The sequence below is a fragment of the Mustela erminea genome, chromosome X (assembly GCF_009829155.1).
Source record: "Mustela erminea isolate mMusErm1 chromosome X, mMusErm1.Pri, whole genome shotgun sequence".
In the NCBI taxonomy this organism is placed as follows: domain Eukaryota; kingdom Metazoa; phylum Chordata; class Mammalia; order Carnivora; family Mustelidae; genus Mustela; species Mustela erminea.
Window position 1 is genome coordinate 96,517,478 of NC_045635.1, and position 23,544 is coordinate 96,541,021.

Consider the following 23,544-nt stretch of genomic DNA (forward strand, 5'->3'; position numbering starts at 1 on the left):
ATGCCCATTTTTAATTGCATTGTTTGTTTTCTTATTAGCAAGTTTTGAGTGTTTTTATGTATTTTGGAGACAATGCCTTGATTGGATATGTGATTTGCAAATTTTCTCTCAATGTGTTTTTTAAAGAACAGACGTTCTTAATTTTGGCAAAGTCTGATTTAGTCATTTTTTTCTTTTATGGATCATGCTTTTGGTGTTGTATCTAAGAAATTTTAGCCTAACATAAGGTCACTAATATTTCTTCCTACGTGTTCTCCTAGAAGTTTTATAGTTTGAGGTTTTACCTTTAGAAATATAGTATGTTTGGGGTTAACTTTGCGTATGGTGTGAGGTAGGGGCTGAAGTTAGTTTTTCATATATATTTTTATTTGATTTTTTATATTTCATTATTGTATATTTGACAATTTAAAGTTGGTAAATAGCATAAAGCAAACAATATTAAAGTAATAACTGACAGGTTACAAGAAATAAAATAGGCTCTATGAGAGGAACTCACTATGCTCAGAGAGAACCCTGAAGAAAGGTTGAATCCCACGCAACTGCCCATCCGCTAGTGGTTACTGATTGTTTTGCAGAAGGTAACAAGGGTAACACAATGAATACACATTGTTCTGGAGTCTTGTACAATCAAGGCACCTCACCGGGGTTAAAAAACTAATTAAAGATAGCATCACCCATTGAAGACAAAGCTAAGATTGTCAAATTATACATTCTGGGCAGCGTTAGTTTAAAAGTAACATTCCTCAAGTTTCATTTATCTTTATCTCTTCTTTTCTCACCAGATTGTAAAACCCTTCCTCCCATGACACTGTTCCGCAGAAGTGCTTACGTTTGCCCCCGGGCAAAACTGTACCGTGTATCTGTAGGAAGTGCCCAGACTGCCACTCTGTTCCTTTCCAAGTGTAGGTCACTAGAAACAGATCCAAAAGCACCCGTTCCTCCCACAGCTCCAGGTTTTTTACTTGTAGCCTTGGGATGTGGGCATAGTGGGTGTTTGAGAAACTATACTTTTTACATCAGGCTGAAATGATTGGATAACTTAAATTCTTCACCAGACCCTGTGTTAATCCAGAGCTGGGCACTCATCTTTTGGGGTGGGTTGGAGGGGGTGGGGAGGAATGGGGGGGTGGGGGACGGGTAACAAGTTAGGAGTCATGGGAATTAGTTCGAAGTAAGTATTCTTTACAGAAATGAGCAACTCTGCTTCTGCCTGAGTGGAAAAGTTAAGTCAAACAAGCCGTAACCCACCCCCCCCAAAAAAAATCCTTGCAGAGGAAAACTACAATTTGAAATACACAGTTTAAACCTGAAATTAAATTATTGGAAACTGCTATTCTTGATGATTATCTTTTAAATATTTTCTCATAATTTCTCTACCCTTTACAGTCTTACACCTTCCTTAGGGCCCAGTTGAAAAATCTCAACAGTTTTAGCTTTTTTCTTGATGAGTTTTCACAGGAGCGATGTAATCCCATTTAAATTAAATGTACTGTCCTTCGATAAATGATCTGGTTCCACCTAGCGTGCCTTTGAGGTACTGCACTCAAATACAACCAACTTTTTTTTTTTTTTTTTTTTGCTGTTGCATTCAAAACAATTTTATAATAAGTACCATATGTCGGCTAAGAGAAAGTAGAATTGTATATCCAGCCTATCATTGTAGGGAAACAGGTCTATGTTTTTAGTATAGCCTTTTAAAAGATGGCTGCTTCTTTTACTTCAATAGGAAACAGATGATTTGAAGAGAGCTGAGAGCATGCTTCAACAAGCAGACAAGTTGGGGTGCAGACAGTTTGTCACCCCGGCTGATGTTGTCAGTGGAAACCCCAAACTGAACTTAGCCTTTGTGGCTAACCTGTTTAATAAATACCCGGCACTAACAAAGCCCGAGAACCAGGACATTGACTGGACTCTATTGGAAGGTAATTGAAGTTTTCTCACATTCTAATGTGCGGGACTACAGACCAGAAATACATAGGCCACGATGATTCTAGGATCTTGGCCTAATAAATTTCCTTCCCCACTTTCCTTTAGCAAATCTCTGCTGGAAGTAGACCTGAGGGCTGAGTCAAAAGTGGCAGCTGATGGAAAGGGATGATACTGGGAACCTTGTAAAGCAAGGTTCACCTAGCTTAGTAAACCAGTTTTATTTTAGTATTTTAGAAATAGATCACCTTCTAAACCCCTCACCAGAAAAATGTATATATGCATTAAATTTGACCTATCGGTTCATGATATTATTTCATTCTTCCACATTCAGACTAACCAGACAGAATTAGCCCCAGTTCCTTTTCTATTTACCTACTCAAAAAATCATAATACAGGGGACCTGGCCGGCTCCGTCGGTATTGCATACAATTCTTGATCTAGGGGTTGTGAGTTTGAGCCCCACATTGGGTGTGGAGATTACTTAAAAATAAAATCTTTAAAATGATTAATGTATGGCAATTATTTGAGTTTGGGGAAGGTAGAGTTTACCTTTTCCAGATTATAAATACATGAAGTATAAGATTCAAAAATGAGCAAATGTAGTAGTCCTCCCTTGAATATCCACTGGCAGGACTATAACATTTTTAAATTTTATGCTTTTCAAGTTTCATGTAACTTGCAGCTGTAATATAGGGATGTAAAAGAAGTGCTTGTATGTAGCTTGTAATTTATAAATATTTAGAGGGAAGGTGTAAATTCATGAGTATAGAGGGTTCATATGCTCGCTGCCCCAAAGTTTGACCCCCCCCCAAATTTCTTTAAAGGTAAAACCGATAACATCAGTTACTTTTGAGGTATGGGGATTTGGGGAGATATTGGGGAATCCTTAGAAGGGGGAGGAGATTATAAAAAAATTCATAAATCTCTAAATTGTTTAACTGGTTATGAAGTTGTATTCTTCAATTTTAAAATAAATCAGCAAATTTTTTAAAATAAGCCTATACCTAGAGAGAATGTATTTAGAGAAAATATTTGGAGATTCGTATTAGAGAATACCTCTAGATTTGCACAGAGGAAATGAATTCATCTTAACTAGAACTGATATTATATGCATGTATAAAAGGTGTTTAATTAATATCTAAACTTTGTAAATATTCTTAATAGGAGAAACTCGTGAAGAAAGAACCTTCCGTAACTGGATGAATTCTCTTGGAGTTAATCCCCATGTAAACCATCTCTACGCGTAAGCCTTTCTACTGTTAATATCAGTTAGGAACAGCGTTAATGGATGCCGCAGAAAGAATTATAGCTCTAAACATTTTCTAGATGTTCATTGACACTGGTCATTGAGGTTGGAAGATTTTGAATGGTGACATCCATTATCATTTTCCAAATACACAGAAGCCCAGATTCTTTCTTTACATGATCATTAAGAGAAAGAGTGTATGAATGTTGTTTCCGACATCCTACGAAACAGATCCTTTACATTTTGTAACAGAGACTAGGGAAAGACTTAAGTGCACTGTCCATGATGTCCTGAGGCCTTTATACTCACTGTTCTCTCAGCCTCGAACATTCTTGTCCACCTGGAATGCCCTACTCCCTTCCTATCCTCAGATTCAGACCCTGACCAACACCTAATGCTCTGTAATCCTAACCCCGGTTCTTTTCATCTTCATAGCAAGTATATACGCCCCCAAATCAAATTATCTATCAATCCATAACTTGTTTATTGTCACTCTCTCTCTGAGTTTGGTGTAAGGCCACGGGTTTTCATCCTATGTGCCCAGCTTCTAGAGTCGTACCTCGCAAACCGGAAGCTCTCAAGTATTTTAAGTGAACGGGATGGTGTGAGCTCTATTTTTAGCACAGACTGCTAGAAAATGTGAGCTGTGGGTCTTATCTGTGGTCTTATATGTTTCATTTGCCAGTGTACTGTTAAAAGGCCTGGCTGTCTGAAAACACTGATGAAATTATTTATTATTATTTTATTATTTATTTATTTATTTTATTCTTTAGTGACCTGCAGGACGCCCTTGTAATCTTACAGTTGTATGAACGAATTAAAGTTCCTGTTGACTGGAGTAAGGTTAATAAACCTCCATACCCGAAACTCGGAGCCAACATGAAAAAGGTAGATCAGAAGTTACTGCATTCAATTGTTACAGGCAACTGTTTTCAGTCCCAGTTCTTTTCTTTTGCTTGGGAAACTTGCATCTGAGCTTCCTGAGACAGGAGCTGTGTCTCACGTATCCCAATGTGCTAAGTACCCAGCATCGTGTGCCCTCAGTACTCACTCACGTGTACAGATGAAGCCGATGGGGAAAAAATCCTCAACCGTTTGCTTTTTTGTGGGTTTACAGCTGGAAAACTGCAACTATGCTGTTGAATTGGGGAAGCATCCTGCCAAATTCTCCCTGGTTGGTATCGGAGGGCAAGACCTGAACGATGGAAACCAAACCCTGACTCTAGCTTTAGTCTGGCAGCTGATGAGAAGGTATGGCACCCAGTTTTAGCTGCTCAAGCACCACTGTCCTAGCAGTCTGTGATCCGGCCCTTGTCATTTTCAGATAGACGTGTCAATGACTACACCTTGGAAACTTTTGGATTTAGACTCTGAAGTAAGCTTAAGTGATGGATAGTTGCAAAAATGCTGAACAGCCTGTGTATCCGTTTGAAAAAAGACCTCTTAGCTAGAGTGCTGACGTGCATTTACACCCGAGTGCCGGCCAGAGCACAACTGCCTTTAGGTCACGGCCACTGTCAAACTAGTACAGAAGGTGCATTTTGGTTTTTTTCCTCATGAAGTAGCTTGGGACCTCTTCTTTCACTTCTCCTTCTAGATATACCCTCAATGTTCTGGAAGACCTTGGAGACGGGCAGAAAGCCAATGATGACATCATTGTGAGCTGGGTGAACAGAACATTGAGTGAAGCTGGAAAATCAACTTCCATTCAGAGTTTTAAGGTAAGAATTGCATGTTAGACAATTAACTGTTCTGTTTGCCAGAAAGGATCAGTAATTTGGAAGGACGGCCTCTGGTTGGTTGGTTAGTGTGATTTAGTGTTGGGCTAACAACCAGCTTCTCTTCACCTGCTGGGCTTGGTGCGTGGCAACTTGATACAAGTAATCACGTGTTCGCTTGTACAAACCGGACACTCTCGGATTTATTGTCCTTTGGCACTAGGACAAGACGATCAGCTCCAGTTTGGCCGTTGTGGATTTAATTGACGCCATCCAGCCGGGCTGCATAAACTATGACCTTGTTAAGAGTGGCAATCTGACAGAAGACGACAAGCACAATAATGCCAAGTAAGAGACACTGACGGTAACAATGATTAATACCCATGGGCTTTGGGTAGCCAGGCAGCTCTGCATTCTCGCTCAGGTTCGGCCACTTTATGAATGGTGGTGCCCTAGGAGTGCCTGGGTGGCTCAGTCGGTTGAGTGTCTGCCTTCGGCTCAGGTCATGATCTCAGGGTCCTGGGATCGAGTCCCGGATCGGGCTCCCTGCTCAGTGGGAAGTCTGCCTCTCCCCCTGGCTCATCCTCTCTCTCTCTCTTTCTCTCTTTCAAATAAATAAATAAAATTTAAAAATCTTTAAAAAGCAAAACAGAACCAAAAAAGAGTGGTGTCACCTGAGGGAAACCTCTCCAAGCCTCAGACCCCTTATCAGTACATAGGGGAGCAATAATACTTATCTTAGAGATTTTGATATGAATACAAGATATAAGAGCCTAGACTGTGCCTGACGTCATAGGCACTCAATCAGCTGTTGCTTTAGGGAATTACCAAAATTATATACTTTATCTGACAACAAGGAGAAGATAGGCTAAGAATATTCATGCCATAGATAAGAATATTCTTCTGTCTTGCTCTTTTTCAAAACGCATTATTTACTGATGCCTTTTTTTTTTTTACTGTGCACAGATCCCCTTTCCTACATATGTTGAGTTTATTATCTTGGTCCCTAAATGAGCAGGATGCTTAAGCCTCCACTGAAACTATGTCTTGAAAGTTTCTTGCGCCTGGCTGGCTCAGTCGGTGAGGCATTTGCCTTCTGCTCAGGTCGTGATCCTGGGCTTCTGAGATCGAGCCCTATGTCAGGCTCCCTGCTCAGTGGGGAGAAAATGATAATGATAATTTTTTTTCTCATCTTTGTATCGCATCAGCTTCAAAATTAATTCTCATTGCAGAGAAGGGGTGAATAAAATCATCCCTAAGTCATAGAGCCAAAAAACCAGGGTCACTTAAGAGTGACCTCAAAAACTAAAATGGTACCACTCCGAAGTTTCAATATGAAAGTTTCCCCTCCTAGCCAAATGATTTTACAAGAGGAAACATGTCTCCTGTCATGTCCTTGACTAACAAGAGGTTCGTCTTGATTTTTGTTTCCTCTGACAATAGGTACGCTGTGTCAATGGCTAGAAGAATCGGAGCCAGGGTGTATGCTCTCCCAGAAGACCTCGTGGAAGTAAAGCCCAAGATGGTCATGACTGTGTTTGCATGCTTGATGGGCAGGGGAATGAAGAGGGTGTAAAATAACCAATTCGAATAAAAACAGCCTTGCTCCCAGGTGCATGATTAGCAGGTCAGCTCTTTCCAGGGGAAGCGGTCATGGCTTAAAGAACTGATGGTCACTGCAAGGACTCATAGTTTTGATGAACAAGATTCCTCATCTTGAGAGCTCACAGGGGAAGAGTTTTAATGGCAACAGCTCCTCTTTCCCATAGTCACAGTTGGATTTGTCAGGCACACCTGAAATGCACTCACGGCCGGATCATTTACTCTCTCCTCCTAGATCGCTGCCCGTGACATTTCCCATTGCTGTATGTCGTTTCTGTGTATCTTTGCCACCCCCTTAGAATGTCCGCCTCTTGGGACTTGCTTAGATGATTGGATATGAATACCATTAGACCATAACTTTGCTTTTCCATCCAGGATGCTAGTTCTTATTTGAGAACTGGGCTCAGAGGGTATCTGGATAAGAGTATCCTTTGCTTATCTTTGTAGTACAGAACATTGGCAGAAGTAATAGAAGCTTTTCATATTCTTTTATTCTTAAGATCAGTATCTTTTTACAGTATTCTTTCTACGTGATCTTTTTTGTACATTTAAGAATATTTTGATTACATTAAATAAGACTGCTGATTTTGCTACTTTTTTTAAGGGGTCTCCAAGTACGTAAAAACCATACATTGTAGGTAGAGAAAAAGTGTACCTTGATTTTGCATCTACCCTCTCACACCCAAGCTGTAAACAGCTGACATATTTTGTCTTCACACACTTGGTTCCATATATGCTTATTTGTTTTAAAAACTTGTATCGTCAAACTCTCTCTTTAGATTTAAAATGCTGTTGAATATGACACTTTTGAGGAGAGAGCGTGCTCAGAATGTAGACAGGAGACGGTAGGCCAAGCATGCTAAGTGTACCATAAATTTTCTAATTTTCCACCTAAAACAAGGAGATGTGGTCGCTAAAAAATAAAATATGTATGTAGGACGTAATGTACTCTTGCTTTGTCAAGCTGTTTGCTATAGTTTCCAAGATCATAATGTTACTCTAACTCTGAAAAGTGATGTAATCTGGTAGCAATGTATTAGTTCCAATAAAGGCATTTACATAATAAGTAGTCTCCTCGTGTTTCCACCCTTCGTGATTTGCCAGTCATGTTTGCCAGATTTTTCCCCCCGATGTTCTCTTTTTCTGATGTACTGTACAAAATGATGTCTGTTCAATCTAAGCTCTTGGAGCTGAATGAAGGAGAGCCCCGGTGGGGTCAGAGGGCCTTCTCCAACTTACTCTAACTTCCTTATCCGGTTCCTCCCTTTTTCTTTTTTCCCTCTCACTCCATCTTTCCAGTGTTCTGTGTTATACAAAAGACCTGAACAATGGGGGAGCCAGAGATGGGAGTTGGTCCCTGGCAGGTTTTCTTATCTTTCTGGTCATCAACATTTTGGAGGCTGGCTGACTCCTTGCTGGGGGGCGGTGGGGAGGGGCTGGCCCGTGCTCGGTAGGAGTTTTCCTTGGCCTCCCTGCCTCTACCCCCGAGATGTCCTTAACACAGCCCCAGTGCACAGAACAAATACGTCTCCAGACATAGCCAAAGGTCCCATGTGGGGCCAAGTCATCCCTAGTTGACAACCAGTGGTTTATGATACCATTTTAAGGCTTTGTGCAAATGAGTAATATGTAATCCAATCCTTTGACGAACTGCATGGTGATGGTACAAACAACTGTATTTATAGCTCGAGTAAGAAAGATTTTTCTAAGTATGACACAAACCCCAAAGACCTAAAATAAAAGAATAAGAAATTTGACAATTCTGCTTTGGGGGGGGGGGGGAAGAAACTTATATAAATCAATACAATAAGCAAAGTCAAAATATAGATGACCAGGGATGGAGGTGGGGTGTGGGGTGGAGTGGGGAGTTGAGTCCCATCGCCTTAAGGGCATTTGGGCAGCTATAACAGAATACAGACTAGGTAGCCTATAAACAACACATTTGTTTCTCACAGCTGTGCAATCTGGGAAGTCAAGATCAAGGTGCTTGCTGCCTGGTTCATAGAAGGCCTTCTAGCTGTTAACTTCACATGGAGGTAGGAGCAAGAGAGCTTTCTGGGGTCTCTGGTGAGGGCACAAATCCCATTCACAAGGGTCTCCACTCTCATGACCTAAGCACCTCCCAAAGGCCCCACCTCCTAATACCATCACATGAGGGATTAGCTTGGTGGGGAGACACAAACATTTGGTCCATATGATAGGTTAATTTTCTTAATATAAAAGCAGCTTTAATGAGTAAGCAAAAGGCAAGTCTTCTGCAAACATATAGAGAAACTGATAAGGACAATCCCATCTAACGACCTGTCTTCTCCTTTAAAAAAAAAAGTTCCATTAGAAAAATGGGCAGGGGTCGCCTGGGTGGCTCAGTGGGTTAAGCCTCTTCCTTCGGCTCAGGTCAGGATCTCAGGTTCCTGGGATCGAGCACCGCATGGGGCTCTCTGCTCGGCAGGGAGCCTGCTTCCTCCTCTCTCTCTGCCTGCCTCTCTGCCTGCTTGTGATCTCTCTCTGTCAAATAAATAAAATAAAATCTTAAAAAAAAAAAAAAAAAGGAAAATGGGCAGGGGCACCTGGCTGGCTCAGTCGGCAGAGCGTGTGACTCTTGATCTCACAGTTGTGAGTTCGAGCCCCACGCTGGGTGTCGAGATTACTGAAAAATAAAATCTTAAAAAAAGAAAAATGGGCAAAGGATTTGATTACCCAATTCAAAAAAGTATAATTGGCTGATGAACGTAAAAAGGGAATGCTGATTCTCAAAAGTAAGGAGGGTTATGTCATTGATACCGAGAACTGCTTTTTTTTTTTTTTAGTAGACTTTATTTTTAGAGCAGCTTTAGATTCAAAGCAGAATGAAGTGAAAGGTACAGAGCTGTCAGGTACCACCTGCCAACACAAATGCATAGCTGATTATCAACGCCTCCCCTGGAGTGGTACATTTGTTAAAATTGCTGAACCTAGGGGCACCTGCGTGGCTCCGTCATTAAGCGTCTGCCTTCAGGCTCAGGTCATGATCCCAGGGTCCTGGGATGGAGCCCAGCATCAGCATCGGGCTCCCTGCACAGCTGGAGAGCCTGCTTCTCCCTCGCCCTCTGCCCTTCCCGCACCCCCAACCCTGCTCATGCGCCCACTCACTCTCTCTAATAAATAAATAAACAGATAAATATTTTCAAAATTGATGAACCTACGCTGACACATCATAATCACCCAAAGTTCACAGTTAACATCAGGGTTCCCTCTTGGCACTGTACATTCTGTGGATTTTGACAAACATATGATGACCTGTCCACCATTACAGCATCCTAGAGAATAGTTTCACTGCCCTAAAACTCCTCTGTGCTCTGCCTATGCATCCGTCCCCATCCACCAACCTCTGGCAACCACTGATCTTTTTCCTGTCTCCCTAATTTTGCCTCTTGCAGATATCCTATAGTTAGAGTCATACAGTATGTAGCCTTTTCAGATTGGTTCTTTCACTTCATAATATGTGTTTGAGAGAACTGCCTTTTTTTTTTTTAATAAACATATTTTTATCCCCAGGGGTACAGGTCTGTGAATCGCCAGGTTTACACACTTCACAGCACTCACCAAAGCACATACCCTCCCCAATGTCCATAACCCCACCCCCCTTCTCCCAACCCCCCTCCCCCCAGCAACCCTTAGTTTGTTTTGTGAGATTAAGAGTCACTTATGGTTTGGCTCCCTCCCAATCCCATCTTGTTTCATTGATTCTTCTCCTACCCACTTAAGCCCCCATGTTGCATCACCACTTCCTCATATCAGGGAGATCATATGATAGTTGTCTTTCTCTGCTTGACTTATTTCACTAAGCATGATATGCTCTAGTTCCATCCATGTTGTCGCAAAAGGCAAGATTTCATTTCTTTTGATGGCTGCATAGTATTCCATTGTGTATATATACCACATCTTTTTTTTTTTAAAAGATTTTATTTATTTATTTTTAACAGACAGAGATCACAAGTAGGCAGAGAAGCAGGCAGAGAGAGAGGGAGGAAGCAGGCCTCCTGCTGAGCAGACAGCCCGATGTGGAGCTCGACCCCAGGACCCTGAGATCATAACCTGAGCCGAAGGCAGAGGCTTAACCCACTGAGCCACCCAGGCGCCCCTATACCACATCTTCTTTATCCATTCATCTGTTGATGGACATCTAGGTTCTTTCCATAGTTTGGCTATTGTGGACATTGCTGCTATAAACATTCGGGTGCACGTGCCCTTTCGGATCACTACATTTGTATCTTTAGGGTAAATACCCAGTAGTGCAATTGCTGGGTCATAGGGTAATTCTATTTTCAACATTTTGAGGAACCTCCATGCTGTTTTCCAGAGTGGTAGCACCAGCTTGCATTCCCACCAACAGTGTAGGAGGGTTCCCCTTTCTCCACATCCTCGCCAGCATCTGTCATTTCCTGACTTGTTGATTTTAGCCATTCTGACTGGTGTGAGGTGATATCTCATTGTGGTTTTGATTTGTATTTCCCTGATACCGAGTGATATGGAGCACTTTTTCATGTGTCTGTTGGCCATCTGGATGTCTTCTTTGCAGAAATGTCTGTTCATATCCTCTGCCCATTTCTTGATTGGATTATTTGTTCTTTGGGTGTTGAGTTTGCTAAGTTCTTTATAGATTTTGGACACTAGTCCTTTATCTGATATGTTGTTTGCAAATATCTTCTCCCATTCTGTCAGTTGTCTTTGATTTTGTTAACTCTTTCCTTTGCTGTGCAAAAGCTTTTGATCTTGATGAAATCCCAATAGTTCATTTTTGTTCTTGCTTCCTTTGCCTTTGGCGATGTTCCTAGGAAGATGTTGCTGCGGCTGAGGTCGAAGAGGTTGCTGCCTGTGTTCTCCTCAAGGATTTTGATGGATTCCTTTCTCACATTGAGGTCCTTCATCCATTTTGAGTCTATTTTCATGTGTGGTGTAAGGAAATGGTCCAATTTCATTTTTCTGCATGTGGCTGTCCAATTTTCCCAACACCATTTATTGAAGAGGCTGTCTTTTTTCCATTGGACATTCTTTCCTGCTTTGTCGAAGATTAGTTGACCATAGAGTTGAGGGTCTATTTCTGGGCTCTCTATTCTGTTCCATTGATCTATGTGTCTGTTTTTGTGCCAGTACCATGCTGTCTTGATGATGACAGCTTTGTAATAGAGCTTGAAGTCCGGAATTGTAATGCCACCAACTTTGGCTTTCTTTTTCAATATCCCTGTGGCTATTCGAGGTCTTTTCTGGTTCCATATAAATTTTAGAATTATTTGTTCCATTTCTTTGAAAAAGATGGATGGTACTTTGATAGGAATTGCATTAAATGTGTAGATTGCTTTAGGTAGCAAAGACATTTTCACAATATTTATTCTTCTAATCCAGGAGCATGGAACATTTTTCCATTTCTTTGTGTCTTCCTCAATTTCTTTCATGAGTACTTTATAGTTTTCTGAGTATAGATTCTTAGCCTCTTTGGTTAGGTTTATTCCTAAGTATCTTATGGTTTGGGGTGCAATTGTAAATGGGATTGACTCCTTAATTTCTCTTTCTTCTGTCTTGTTGGTGTAGAGAAATGCAACTGATTTCTGTGCATTAATTTTATATCCTGACACTTTACTGAATTCCTGTACAAGTTCTAGCAGTTTTGGAGTGGAGTCTTTTGGGTTTTCCACATATAGTATCATATCATCTGCAAAGAGTGATAATTTGACTTCTTCTTTGCCTATTTGGATGCCTTTAATTTCCTTTTGTTGTCTGATTGCTGAGGCTAGGACTTCTAGTACTATGTTGAATAGCAGTGGTGATAATGGACATCCCTGCCGTGTTCCTGACCTTAGCAGAAAAGCTTTCAGTTTTTCTCCATTGAGAATGATATTTGCAGTGGGTTTTTCATAGATGGCTTTGATGATATTGAGGTATGTGCCCTCTATCCTTACACTTTGAAGAGTTTTGATCAGGAAGGGATGCTGTACTTTGTCAAATGCTTTTTCAGCATCTATTGAGAGTATCATATGGTTCTTGTTCTTTCTTTTATTGATGTGTTGTATCACATTGACTGATTTGCGGATGTTGAACCAACCTTGCAGCCCTGGAATAAATCCCACTTGGTCGTGGTGAATAATCCTTTTAATGTACTGTTGAATCCTATTGGCTAGTATTTTGGTGAGAATTTTCACATCTGTGTTCATCAAGGATATTGGTCTATAGCTCTCTTTTTTGATGGGATCCTTGTATGGTTTGGGGATCAAGGTGATGCTGGCCTCATAAAATGAGTTTGGAAGTTTTCCTTCCATTTCTATTTTTTGGAACAGTTTCAGGAGAAGAGGAATTAGTTCTTCTTTAAATGTTTGGTAGAATTCCCCCGGGAAGCTGTCTGGCCCTGGGCTTTTGTTTGTTTGGAGATTTTTAATGACTGTTTCAATCTCCTTACTGGTTATGGGTCTGTTCAGGCTTTCTATTTCTTCCTGGTTCAGTTGTGGTAGTTTATATGTTTCTAGGAATGCATCCATTTCTTCCAGATTGTCAAATTTGTTGGTGTAGAGTTGCTCATAGTATGTTCTTATAATAGTTTGTATTTCTTTGGTGTTAGTTGTGATCTCTCCTCTTTCATTCATGATTTTATTTATTTGGGTCCTTTCTCTTTTCTTTTTGGTAAGTCTGGCCAAGGGTTTATCAATTTTATTAATTCTTTCAAAGAACTAGCTCCTAGTTTCATTGATTTGTTCTATTGTTTTTTTGGTTTCTATTTCATTGAAATAGACAGAGGCTCCACTTTTGTGGGAAAATATCTTTCAAAGACAGTCTCCAGGAATCCTCAAGCAAGTTTCCTGAGCTCTTGTGATTTCAAATATGAACAACTGATCCAAATTTCATTCAGAACAATTATCCACAGTTAGTTGTTTTGTTTTGTTTTAAATATAGAAACTATTCTCATTCGTTCACTCATCCATTTACTTATTTGTTTGAGTAATCTCTACACCCAACCTGGGGCTCGAACTCAAACCACACCATCAAGAATCACATGCTCTCCTGACTGAGCCAGCCTGGTGCCCCACCGATTTTTTTTTTTTTAAGATTTTATTTATTTATTCGAGAAAGAGAAGGAGAGGGAGAAGCAGGCTTTCCGCCGAGCAGGGAGCCTGTTATGGGGCTTGATCCCAAGACCCTGGAATCATGACCTGAGCCTAAGGCAGATGCTTGACTAACTGATCCACCCAGGTGCCCCAATTTTATGTATTTTTTTGTCAGAGAGAGAGAGAGAGAGACAGACAGAGCACAAGCAGGGGGAGAAGCGGAAGCCGACTACCCACTGAGAAGGGAGCCCGACATGAGGATCGATCCTAGAACCTGGAGATCATGACTTGAGCTGAAGGCTCACCCAGGAGCCCCAGCTGTGTACTTTTAGATATTGAAAAGTACCATCACTCCAGTGGATCATGTTTCTCTGGAAAAAATACTTCCAGAAACTTCCAAACATATGAGCTTATTTTATTTTCTTTTTTAAGAGTTATTTATATGAGAGAGTGGGAGGGGCAGAGGGAGAAAGAGAGAATCTCAAGCAGATCCAGTGCTGAGTGCATGGAGCCCGACTAGGGGGTTGATCCCAAGCACCTGAGATCATGACCTGAGCCCAAACCGAGAGTCAGACACTTAATTGACTGTGCCACCCAGGCACCCCACAAGCTTATTAACAACAACAACAACTCCTAAAAGCCAATAACTGACTCTGATTTTATGCATACTGTGTAAGTGGCAGTTCCCCCCATTAGGGACAGTATCACTGGCAAACATGCCCAAAACTTGGCACGACCCTAATAAAAATCATTAAGTAACACAGCTTCAACTCTGAAAGCCAAACTAGTCTAAACTCGTTAGGATTGTTATGGACCATCACGTACACAGCCCTCGACTGCCTCTTAACGGGTCAAGGAGCAATTTATGCTACAATTTATGCTACCGCAATTTAAGCACTCCTTGCTGTACCTACTGATAAGGCTGATTTGTACATCAGGACCCACAAAACAGAGGTCCCCTCCAGTGGGCTAGCCCACATCCCAAATTTAAATGTAAGTCAGCCTGCCCTTAGGAGAAACACCTGTCAAGGAAACCGCACGTACTCCTGCCCCAGCCCTCCGACTCAGCTTTAGCTGCTCTACCTTCCCCCAGAAAACAGGAGCAGAGAGCCTTTCTAAGAAAATCGCCTTCCTCCTTCCCCATCGTACCCTGTGTCCGAGCTGCCTCTTCTAAAGCTCAGTGTAAGATTTACTCTTGCCCAAAATCCTCAGGAAGAGGGTTTCACCTCGTATGGGAGGCATTGGCCACCCCCAAACCGTGCATCATTTCCCCTTGAATCAAGGACATCAGACTTGCTGCCCACATGTCGTTTCCCGGTTTGGGCAATGAGGTGGAACTGGAGGAGGGTGGCTGAAGATGCCGGGGAGGGCTCCCCGGTGCCGGGGTGAAGGTACCGACTCAGGAACCTCCGGTAAGCTTCTCTTGCACGGCTCTGCTTCTTCTGCATTCTGCACTCCTGGAGTGTGTTTGTCCTAATCCTTCTGGGTGGAAGATTGGGGTGTGAGAAACTCCAGATTTTTCACAGGCTATGAAAAATTGGGGTAGGAGAGGCTGCAGAATTTTTCCAGGTGGGACTTCATGGGCCCCACCATTTGGGTGTGTGGCTGAACTCATCTACAGAGTAAGAAGTTTTGGAAGGTCCTTACCAGTCTCAGGAGTTGTGCAGGAGAGCCAGACACAGGAAGTCTAAGTTAGGACTATTTCAACAAGGGAAAATAATGGGTATCCCTCAGTCTAAGAGCCAGATGGCAACCCTTAGGAGATTCACAAAGCCTTGAGGCAAGTCCACAGCATAAACCGCTGGGGGATTTAGGGAAATAAATTAAGACAAGAAGTTCAGACTGCTTTGGGGCACCTGGGTGGCTCAGTCAGTTAGGCGTCTACCTTTGGCTTAGGTCATGATCCCGGGGTCCTGGGATTGAGTCCCGCATCAGGCTCCTTGCTCAGTGGAGAATCTGTTTCTCCCTCTCTCTCTACCTCTCCCCCAACCCACTCATGCTCTCTCTCACTCTCTCTTCAGTAAATAATAAAATATTTTTTTAAAAAAAGTGTTCCCAAATCAAGCAGAATGGGATACCTCTTTTAATGGGCATGCAGAAACCTCTAGAAGACCTCAAAGTTCCGAAATAGCTTCTTTGGAAGATTTGTTGCAAGAGGCTAATGAAAAATGAAAGATTAAAAAAAAGAAAGAAAGACAAGAAAAGAAAGATACAAGAGGTACCTAAAACAAGAGGGTAAAGCTGATGTGACTCTTACTGCCCATCCTGTCCTCACTGACCTGAGTACTCACCGGCTATTGATCCTCTGTCTGAATTACCTTTCTGCTCCGCGGAGACTACAGTGTCATAATCTCCTAGAGTTGGCAGGCCCACGAACCAGAAGCTCTGATACCCGAGGACAGGATTAAATGGATGGCCCTACTTCGAGAAAAGAGAGAGAGAATTCACATTCCTCTGCCTTCTTGCTCTATCCAGACCCTCAACAGATTGGATGATGCCGGCTCACACTCCTGAGAGGGACCCAATGCACTTTCCAGTCCCTTTCCCCTCCTTGGAGGTCATTTTCAACCCTCTAATCATGCCTTGGTCTTTCTGGGACCAGCCCTGAACTACAGGCCCCCAGACTCCAGTCATCTCATTAGCATATAAATGACACTCATCCCCCAGGAGAGTCCAAGGGTTCTAGAAACAGTGTGCCAGCAGCCAAAGACAAAGACCAATCATTTATTTCTTATTATAGCACAGCATCCACTTAAGAACAAAGCACTAATCCTTTAAAGTCTCTATAAAACCATTTTTTACAAATTCAAATCCTAAATTAAGTCCTTTCTAATACCCTTTTATAGAGGCAGTTCATAGTTCCTTCAACAAACCAAAAACTCCCATCTGTTTTATTACAAGGTTCGGTGGTCCTGGTGTTCTCAGACACTGGAAACAACGGTTTCCATCTCCAGGTAGTTTATAAGGAAAGCAATGAGAAAATGCACCAAAGATCAAGCTTGGGCGGGGTGGGAGGGGTGCCTGGGTGGCTCATTCGGCTAAGCATCTGCCTTCAACTCATGTCATGATCCCAGAGTCCTGGGATGGAGCCCCACATTGGGCTCCCTGCTCTTGGGGAGCCTGCTTCTCCCTCTCCTTCTCTTTCTCGAATAAATAAATAAAATCTTAAAAAAAAAAAATCGGTGGGGCACCAGGCTGGCTCAGTCAGGAGAGCATGTGATTCTTGATGGTGTGGTTTGAGTTCGAGCCCCAGGTTGGGTGTAGAGATTACTCAAACAAATAAGTAAATGGATGAGTGAATGAATGAGAATAGTTTCTATGTTTAAAACAAAACAAAACAAAACAACTAACTGTGGATAATTGTTCTGAATGAAATTTGGATCAGTTGTTCATGTTTGAAATCACAAGAGCTCAGGAAACTTGCTTGAGGATTCCTGGAGACTGTCTTTGAAAGATATTTTCCCACAAAAGTGGAGCCTCTGTCTTTGTCCTATATTTCCATTTTTTAAAAATCTCTGATTTCATTTGCTGATTAGAGTGGTTTTCCTTAGAGGGGTCCTTAAACGTGGAGACAGGATGTAAACAGGATAGACTTATTAATGTGGAAACCATGTAGATCAGAATTACACTTGCTAACGTCATTCTCAAGATAAGGATAGACTTGGGAAGACCCATGCATGAAGAATTCCTTTCACCAAAACTTGGTAAAATTCCTCTTGCTTTGCCTGCAGCTTGCCAGAGTGACCACTTGAGGGTGTTCTGAGGCAGTTTCTTGTGATGCTAACCTTGGACACTCCTGCCATCTAGTGGCCAAATTGCGCGTAGCTACTTGCTTGTCTGAGCTTGGAATCAAGATGTACAGAACCCAAGTTCACCAGGCTCCTGGTGCTTGGATGGAATAATAACAAAGCCTCCTGTATTTCAAGATGCAAGAAACACTTTAAACTTTTGGAATAGTTTGCTTTCTTTTTTTTTTAAGACTTAGTTTTTGGTTGGTTGGTTGGTTGGTTGGTTTTAAATTTATTTATTTGACAGAGAGATCACAAGTAGGCAGAGAGGCAGGCAGAGAAGCAGACTCCCTGCTGAGCAGAAAGCCCAATGCGGAGCTCCATCCCAGGATCCCGGGATCATGACCTGAGTCGAGGGCAGAGGCTTTAACCCACTAAGCCACCCAGGTGCCCCAGGAATAGTCTGCCTTTGATGGGAAAACAAAAGTCTTCATCTGAGAAAAACTTTGATTTGACATTGAAGCAGATTCCTTTGACCACCACCATGTATGACTACATGTGTTCATATTTGTCCTGAAATCACAATGGGATACATTCAGACAGCAGCATTCTGAAAGCACAATAGGTGGGCATGCAGGTTTCAGGCACAGTCTTCCAGACTAGCCTCTTTAACCAACCCCCCACCCACAAGGGTGCAGCTAAGCTGGAGGGGGCCAGGATTTGTGTCCCAGAAGGCCAGAGAGAATTATGGAATTAAAGGAGATGCAGGGAGGGCGCCTGGGTGGCTCAGTGGGTTAAAGCCTCTGTTTTCAGCTCAGGTCATGATCCCAGGGTCCTGGGATCGAGCCCCAAATCAGGCTCTCTGCTCTGAGGGGAGCCTGCTTTCTCCTCTCTCTCTGCCTGCTTGTGATCTCTGTCTGTCAAATAAATAAATAGAATCTTAAAAAAAAAAAAAAAAAAGGAGATGCAGGGAAGAGTGACTTTGATGCACTGAGTATTGAATTTGAAAATCAAAATCTGTCTACAGGATGCAGGGTCACCAAGTCCAATGGTCAGGAAAAATTATTGAGATGTTTTATGGTACAAAAAGTATTTTTATTATAACATAGGGATAGGACTCCTGAGCAGAAAGAGCTGCACTGTGATTGTGAGGAGTGACTGATTATAAACTTCTAAGTGTTGGCGGGGGGGGGGGGGGGGGGGGGGGCGGGGAGTCGAGATAACATCAGTTTCTAAGGAATTTCTCTATGTTGAAATTGACATTTACAAGACCTTGGAGGTCTGGCTATTGTCAAGATACGGTTGTATTTAGTTTCTAATAAAACACCAACATGGGGCGCCTGGATGGCACAGTTGGTTAATCCTCCTACTCTTGATTTCTGCTAAGGTCATGATCTCAGGGTTGGGGGATCCAGTCTCGCATCGAGGTCCGTGCTCAGTATAGAGTCTGATTGTCCCTCTTCCCTCTTCTCCTCCCACTACTTGTACTCATGCTCGCTCCCTCTCTAAAATAAATAAATAAAAACTTCTTTAACATTAAAAAAAAATCCACATTAAGGCAGCCATGAGTTCCTTTAAAAAGGTCATTCTCTGAATGTCTCAGGTATTTATCAGGGGGCTGCAAGTTGTAAGAATTAATTTAAGCTACATTTCTCTTGCTTTTGTTCTCATTTCCCCTCCTGAGCAATTTTGACCCTTAAATCTTCAAGGTTGCTGAGGGTGGAAGGACTTATCTTCTGTAACTTCTTCCTGCTGAATAGGGGTGTAGAGCTGTCCCTACATGTGTGTTGGCATCAGTCAGCGGGGGTGTAGGAGTTATGAAAGGCAGAGGCAGCCAAATGATCAGCAGTTGGCCTGAAGTTATGGCAGTGAAGGAGTCTCAGCAGCAGGCAGAAAGTTGGCGGAGGAAACAAAATAAGATTAATATTATTATGAGAAAAAGAAGCTCAATAAAAAGATCCTTGACAGCTGACAAAAATCCTCCTCCGATCCAGTGAAGCTTAACCAATCATTAAAAGCACCAATTTGAGCTTTCATACCTTTTAGCAACCGTGTCACATTTTAAAAAAAGATTTTATTAATTTACTTGACAGAGAGACACAGTGAGAGAGGGAACAGAAGCCGGGGGAGTGGGAGAGGGAGAAACAGGCAGAGCAAGGAGCCTGATGTGGAGCTCGATCCCAGGACCCCAGGACCATGACCCAAGCCAAATGACTCTGAGATTATGACCTGACCCAAAGGCAGATGCTTAACCCACTGAGCCATCCAGGCACTCTTTTTTTTTTTTTTAACTTTATTAAGATTTTTTTTATTTATTTGACAGACAGAGATCACAAGAAGGCAGAGAGGCAGACACAGAGAGAGGATGAAGCAGGCTCTCCAATGAGCAGTGAGCCCGATGCGGGACTCGATCCCAGGACTCTGGGATCATGACCGGAGCCGAAGGCAGAGGCTTTAACCCACTGAGCCACCCAGGTGCCGCCATCCAGGCACTCTTATACATGCATTTGTGACAATTCCTCTGAAGCTGACTTCAGGCCGTCTGGCATCAGTTCTCAGGGTTTTCGGAAAAAGGGCAGTTTTAGTTTTTAATGACTTTAACTCAAGAGAATGGAAGAAGACTGGAAACCTGAATTTGGAGAGCCGTAGCCAGCTATTTGAGGAAACCAGAAGAATTCAGGATCTAGTCTAGTTTATAATAAATAGTATTAAAATCTAATATCTACAAAGATGTGTTACTGAAACATATTTTCTCTCTATAACCACACTTATTTTTATCCAAGACAGCCAAATCATGACTCATTTGTATGTAAAAACAAGTCCCTCTCCTTGAAGAAGAAATACATTTTGCAAGGACATCAGAACAATAACAATAAATGACAAAACATTTTTTAGGAACGGTCACAGTTGGGTCGCCTGGGTGGCTCAGTTGGTTAAGTGTATGCCTTTAACACGCTTGGCCTGATTATTTACAGAAACTCAACAAGAATAGTGATGGGCCAGACAGATCTTTTAAAATTGGCTTTGCTGGAATTCTTTATAAGGAATCTCGAGATTGACCTTTTAATAGTCTCTCGAGGCCAGAAGCCAAGCCAAATACTTGTGATCAGACATGGCTGCAATACTCATAGATTTGGACAAATTCCTTTTCTCAGGTTCCCCAAAATATCCCGAGGTCCTGCACCTGCCAGGAAATTAGATTCTTTACTCACCCAGTGAAGCTACTGGGATGCCTGTAAGCAAGGGACCAGGCCGGCAATTCCAAGGAGCTTTACTATCTCCATAAAGTCAACCTTAATTCCCTAAAGCTGTCTGCTCATCTCTGAGTCTAGGCATGTGTCTCAAATGAGACATTCCAGGCAAAGCCCTAGTAAATATAGCCAGTCTTTCCAGTGGTGTCCTGTTACAGAGAGAACAGCTTCTCATTGCACTTATGCAGATGTAATTGCCACGAGAAAAGAAGATTCCTCACTGAGAGTTTCTGAATTTCAGAGGGTTCAGGTAGGGAGAAAAGCGATATGCTTCAATTTGTCTATAAAGAAATATTTTATCATATTTCTGCATACCGTGGATAGCTTAAGAGGAGGTTGCCTTAATCTGGCAAAGCAAACATTAGAGAACTGACGGTGTTTCAAGTAAGAGTCATAAAAACTCATCTTCCTCAACCCATTCAGTCCGCTTCCTTCTCTCTCTGCCTGCCTCTCTGCCTACTTGTGATTTCTGTCCGTCAAATAAATAAATAATTGTTTTTTCTAAAAATGTATGTGATAATATTCATTTAGGAAATCAGAAAAACTGAGTTATTTTTAGATGTCCATTTGCCCTATGAAGTCTTTATTACCAAAGTCCTTCTACATCTTAAGAAAATAAAACAAAACAGATATGTGAAGATATAATTCACATAGTATACAATTCATTCAAGAATCCTAAAAAAAAAAAAAAAAAAAAGAAAGAAAGAAAGAAAGAGGGGCACCTGGGTGGCTCAGTGGGTTAAAGCCTCTGCCTTCAGCTCAGGTCATGATTCCAGGGTCCTGGGATGAAGCCCCACATCGGGCTCTCTGCTCCCCAGGGAGCCGGCTTCCTCCTCTCTCTCTGCCTGCCTCTCTGCCTACTTGTGATCTCTCTCTCTCTCTCTCTGTCAAATAAATAAAATTTTAAAAAAATAAAAGACATAAACTTGGCTTTGTCAAAAGCCCTCTTCATGACTCTCCTTGAGGACAAAACACATTTTGCAAGGACATCAGAACAATAACGATAAATGACAAAAGATTTTTTAAAAACAGTCACAGTTGGGGCACCTGGGTGGCCAGTCAGTTAAGTGTCCGCCTTCAGCTCAGGTCATAATCTTGGGGTCCTGGGATTGAGCCCCGCATATTCTCTCTCTCTTAAATAAGTAGATAAAATCTTTTTAAAAAATGGTCACAGTTAAATATATGATACGAAAGTTCATTATAATATGGCTGACAAGGAAACCCAGTTATTTTTGTGACACATAACACTTCAGTAATTAGAACAGACTTATACCAGAACATAAAAAAAAAAAAAAAACTTTAGGAATTTCAGGACGCCTGGATGGCTCAGTGGGTGGAGTGTGTGACTCATAATCTCAGCATTGTGAGTTTGAGCCCCACATTGGATATAGAGATCACTTAAAAATAAAATCTTAGGGGCACCTAGGTGGCTCAGTGGGTTAAAGCCTCTGCCTTGGCTCAGGTCATGGTCTCAGGGTCCTGGGATAGAAGCCCCCCATTGGGCTCTCTGCTCAGTAGGGAATCTGGTTCCCCCTCGCTCTCTCTGCCTACTTGTGATCTCTCTTTCTCTCTGTCAAATAAATGAATAAAATCTTTAAAAATAAAAATAAAATAAAATAAAAACTTTGGAAATTTCAGACCACATCTATAACAGTTATGGCAGTCATCCAAAAAATACAACCACAGCTTATTATTTGTTTGCCGCACTTCCAGAGTAACTTCACAGACCAAATAAACAAGCCTGAGGAGTCAAAAAGACTTCGTTTACAATTCGTGTCTCAGGGAAGTTTGTTAAAACCCCTCAAAGTTTTAAAGCATATGCTAAGTAGGATTACAGATTATTATAAAGTTAATATTTACATTTAACCAATGTGGCAATAAGAGCTTCTACAGGAAGCTAAACTTGTTAGCAAAACTTAACTCCTTTTACCTTGAGAAGTTTTAACTTTCTCAAATAATGAAAAACCAGATAAAGACAAAATATAGACACCCTGGTTTTCTGCGCAGATAAAGAAAAGAGAAAAAAAAACTTTATTTACATTTTCTTATGGATAGCAGACCAACCATCCAAGACAACTTGGACTTTTTAACAGAGAGGAATGCAGAATTTGAATTTTATACCAGTGTACTTTAAAAATCCATTCATTTCAACTGTTTTATTTATTCAATCTACTTGGGTTTTGCTCTTTTTTTAACATATAGCCATGAAAACTTTGAGACAGACAAAATTAGCCATCATTTTTAAAAATTTCATCTATTGATTTGAGAGAGAGAGAGAGAGCACGCACAAGTGGGGATGGGGGGAGAGGGAGAAGCAGGCTCCCCACCAAGCAAGGAGTCCCACACAGGACATGATCGCAGGACCCCAGGATTATGACCTGAACCAAAGGCAGATGCTTAACCGACTGAGCCACCCAGGCGTCCCTTTGCTGACAAATTTGAACCGCGATGACATGAGCTTATTTGACCATCACTAAACCTTGGTAGAATAAAAGTTTTCTGTTTAATGCTGGTAACTCTAAAGACGCACTTACCTTAATTAAACTAACAAACTTAAATTGGCTTAAATACTGAATATGTTGCACCTGGGGCAACTAAAAGTCAAGCCATTTGTGCCCCACTGTCACTTTTTACCTGTGGGGAAATCTGAAGTGGACGGCTCAAGTCCAGGGATTGGTGCTCTACGGTCTTTGTTAGCAAGGAGGGGACGAGCAGGTATCAATGATGACGGAGGGTTTCACAAGCTCCACTGACCTTGGTGCTGAAACTGCGGGGGTGGGGGGGCGGTGGGGGGGCGGCGGGGCCGGCAGGGGCTGGTAGGGGGTGTGGGGGGAGGCTTTGCAGAAGAGCTGAGGTGCCTCCAGCAGCCACAACCCCGGACAGAAGAAAGAGGACTCCCAGTCCTAAAGCTGGTCAGCTCAGACAGAGGAGCAGATGGGTTTTATTTCCACCAACAAAAATGGAGACTAGGCAGTCCAGGCCAGCCCAGAGAAGACA

The 23,544-nt window shown here is 42.0% G+C and overlaps 1 protein-coding gene and 1 non-coding gene across 3 annotated transcripts in view; both read left to right on the forward strand.

Annotated features, from left to right (window-relative positions):
- PLS3 (plastin 3) overlaps positions 1 to 7,561 on the forward strand; it is an 84,232-nt gene extending 76,671 nt beyond the window's left edge. For both annotated transcript variants that reach the window (XM_032329856.1, XM_032329857.1), the window contains exons 11-17: positions 1,727 to 1,922; positions 3,094 to 3,172; positions 3,949 to 4,063; positions 4,293 to 4,426; positions 4,773 to 4,896; positions 5,117 to 5,241; positions 6,337 to 7,561. In XM_032329856.1, coding sequence (XP_032185747.1) covers positions 1,727 to 1,922; positions 3,094 to 3,172; positions 3,949 to 4,063; positions 4,293 to 4,426; positions 4,773 to 4,896; positions 5,117 to 5,241; positions 6,337 to 6,469 — 906 coding nt within the window. In that variant the 3' untranslated portion in view covers positions 6,470 to 7,561. The remainder of the gene's footprint in view (positions 1 to 1,726; positions 1,923 to 3,093; positions 3,173 to 3,948; positions 4,064 to 4,292; positions 4,427 to 4,772; positions 4,897 to 5,116; positions 5,242 to 6,336) is intronic.
- Positions 7,562 to 9,060: 1,499 nt separating this feature from the next.
- Positions 9,061 to 9,133, forward strand: TRNAK-CUU. The gene has a single exon. It is a non-coding gene; the product is annotated as a tRNA-Lys (tRNA).
- The last annotated feature ends 14,411 nt before the right edge of the window (positions 9,134 to 23,544 follow it).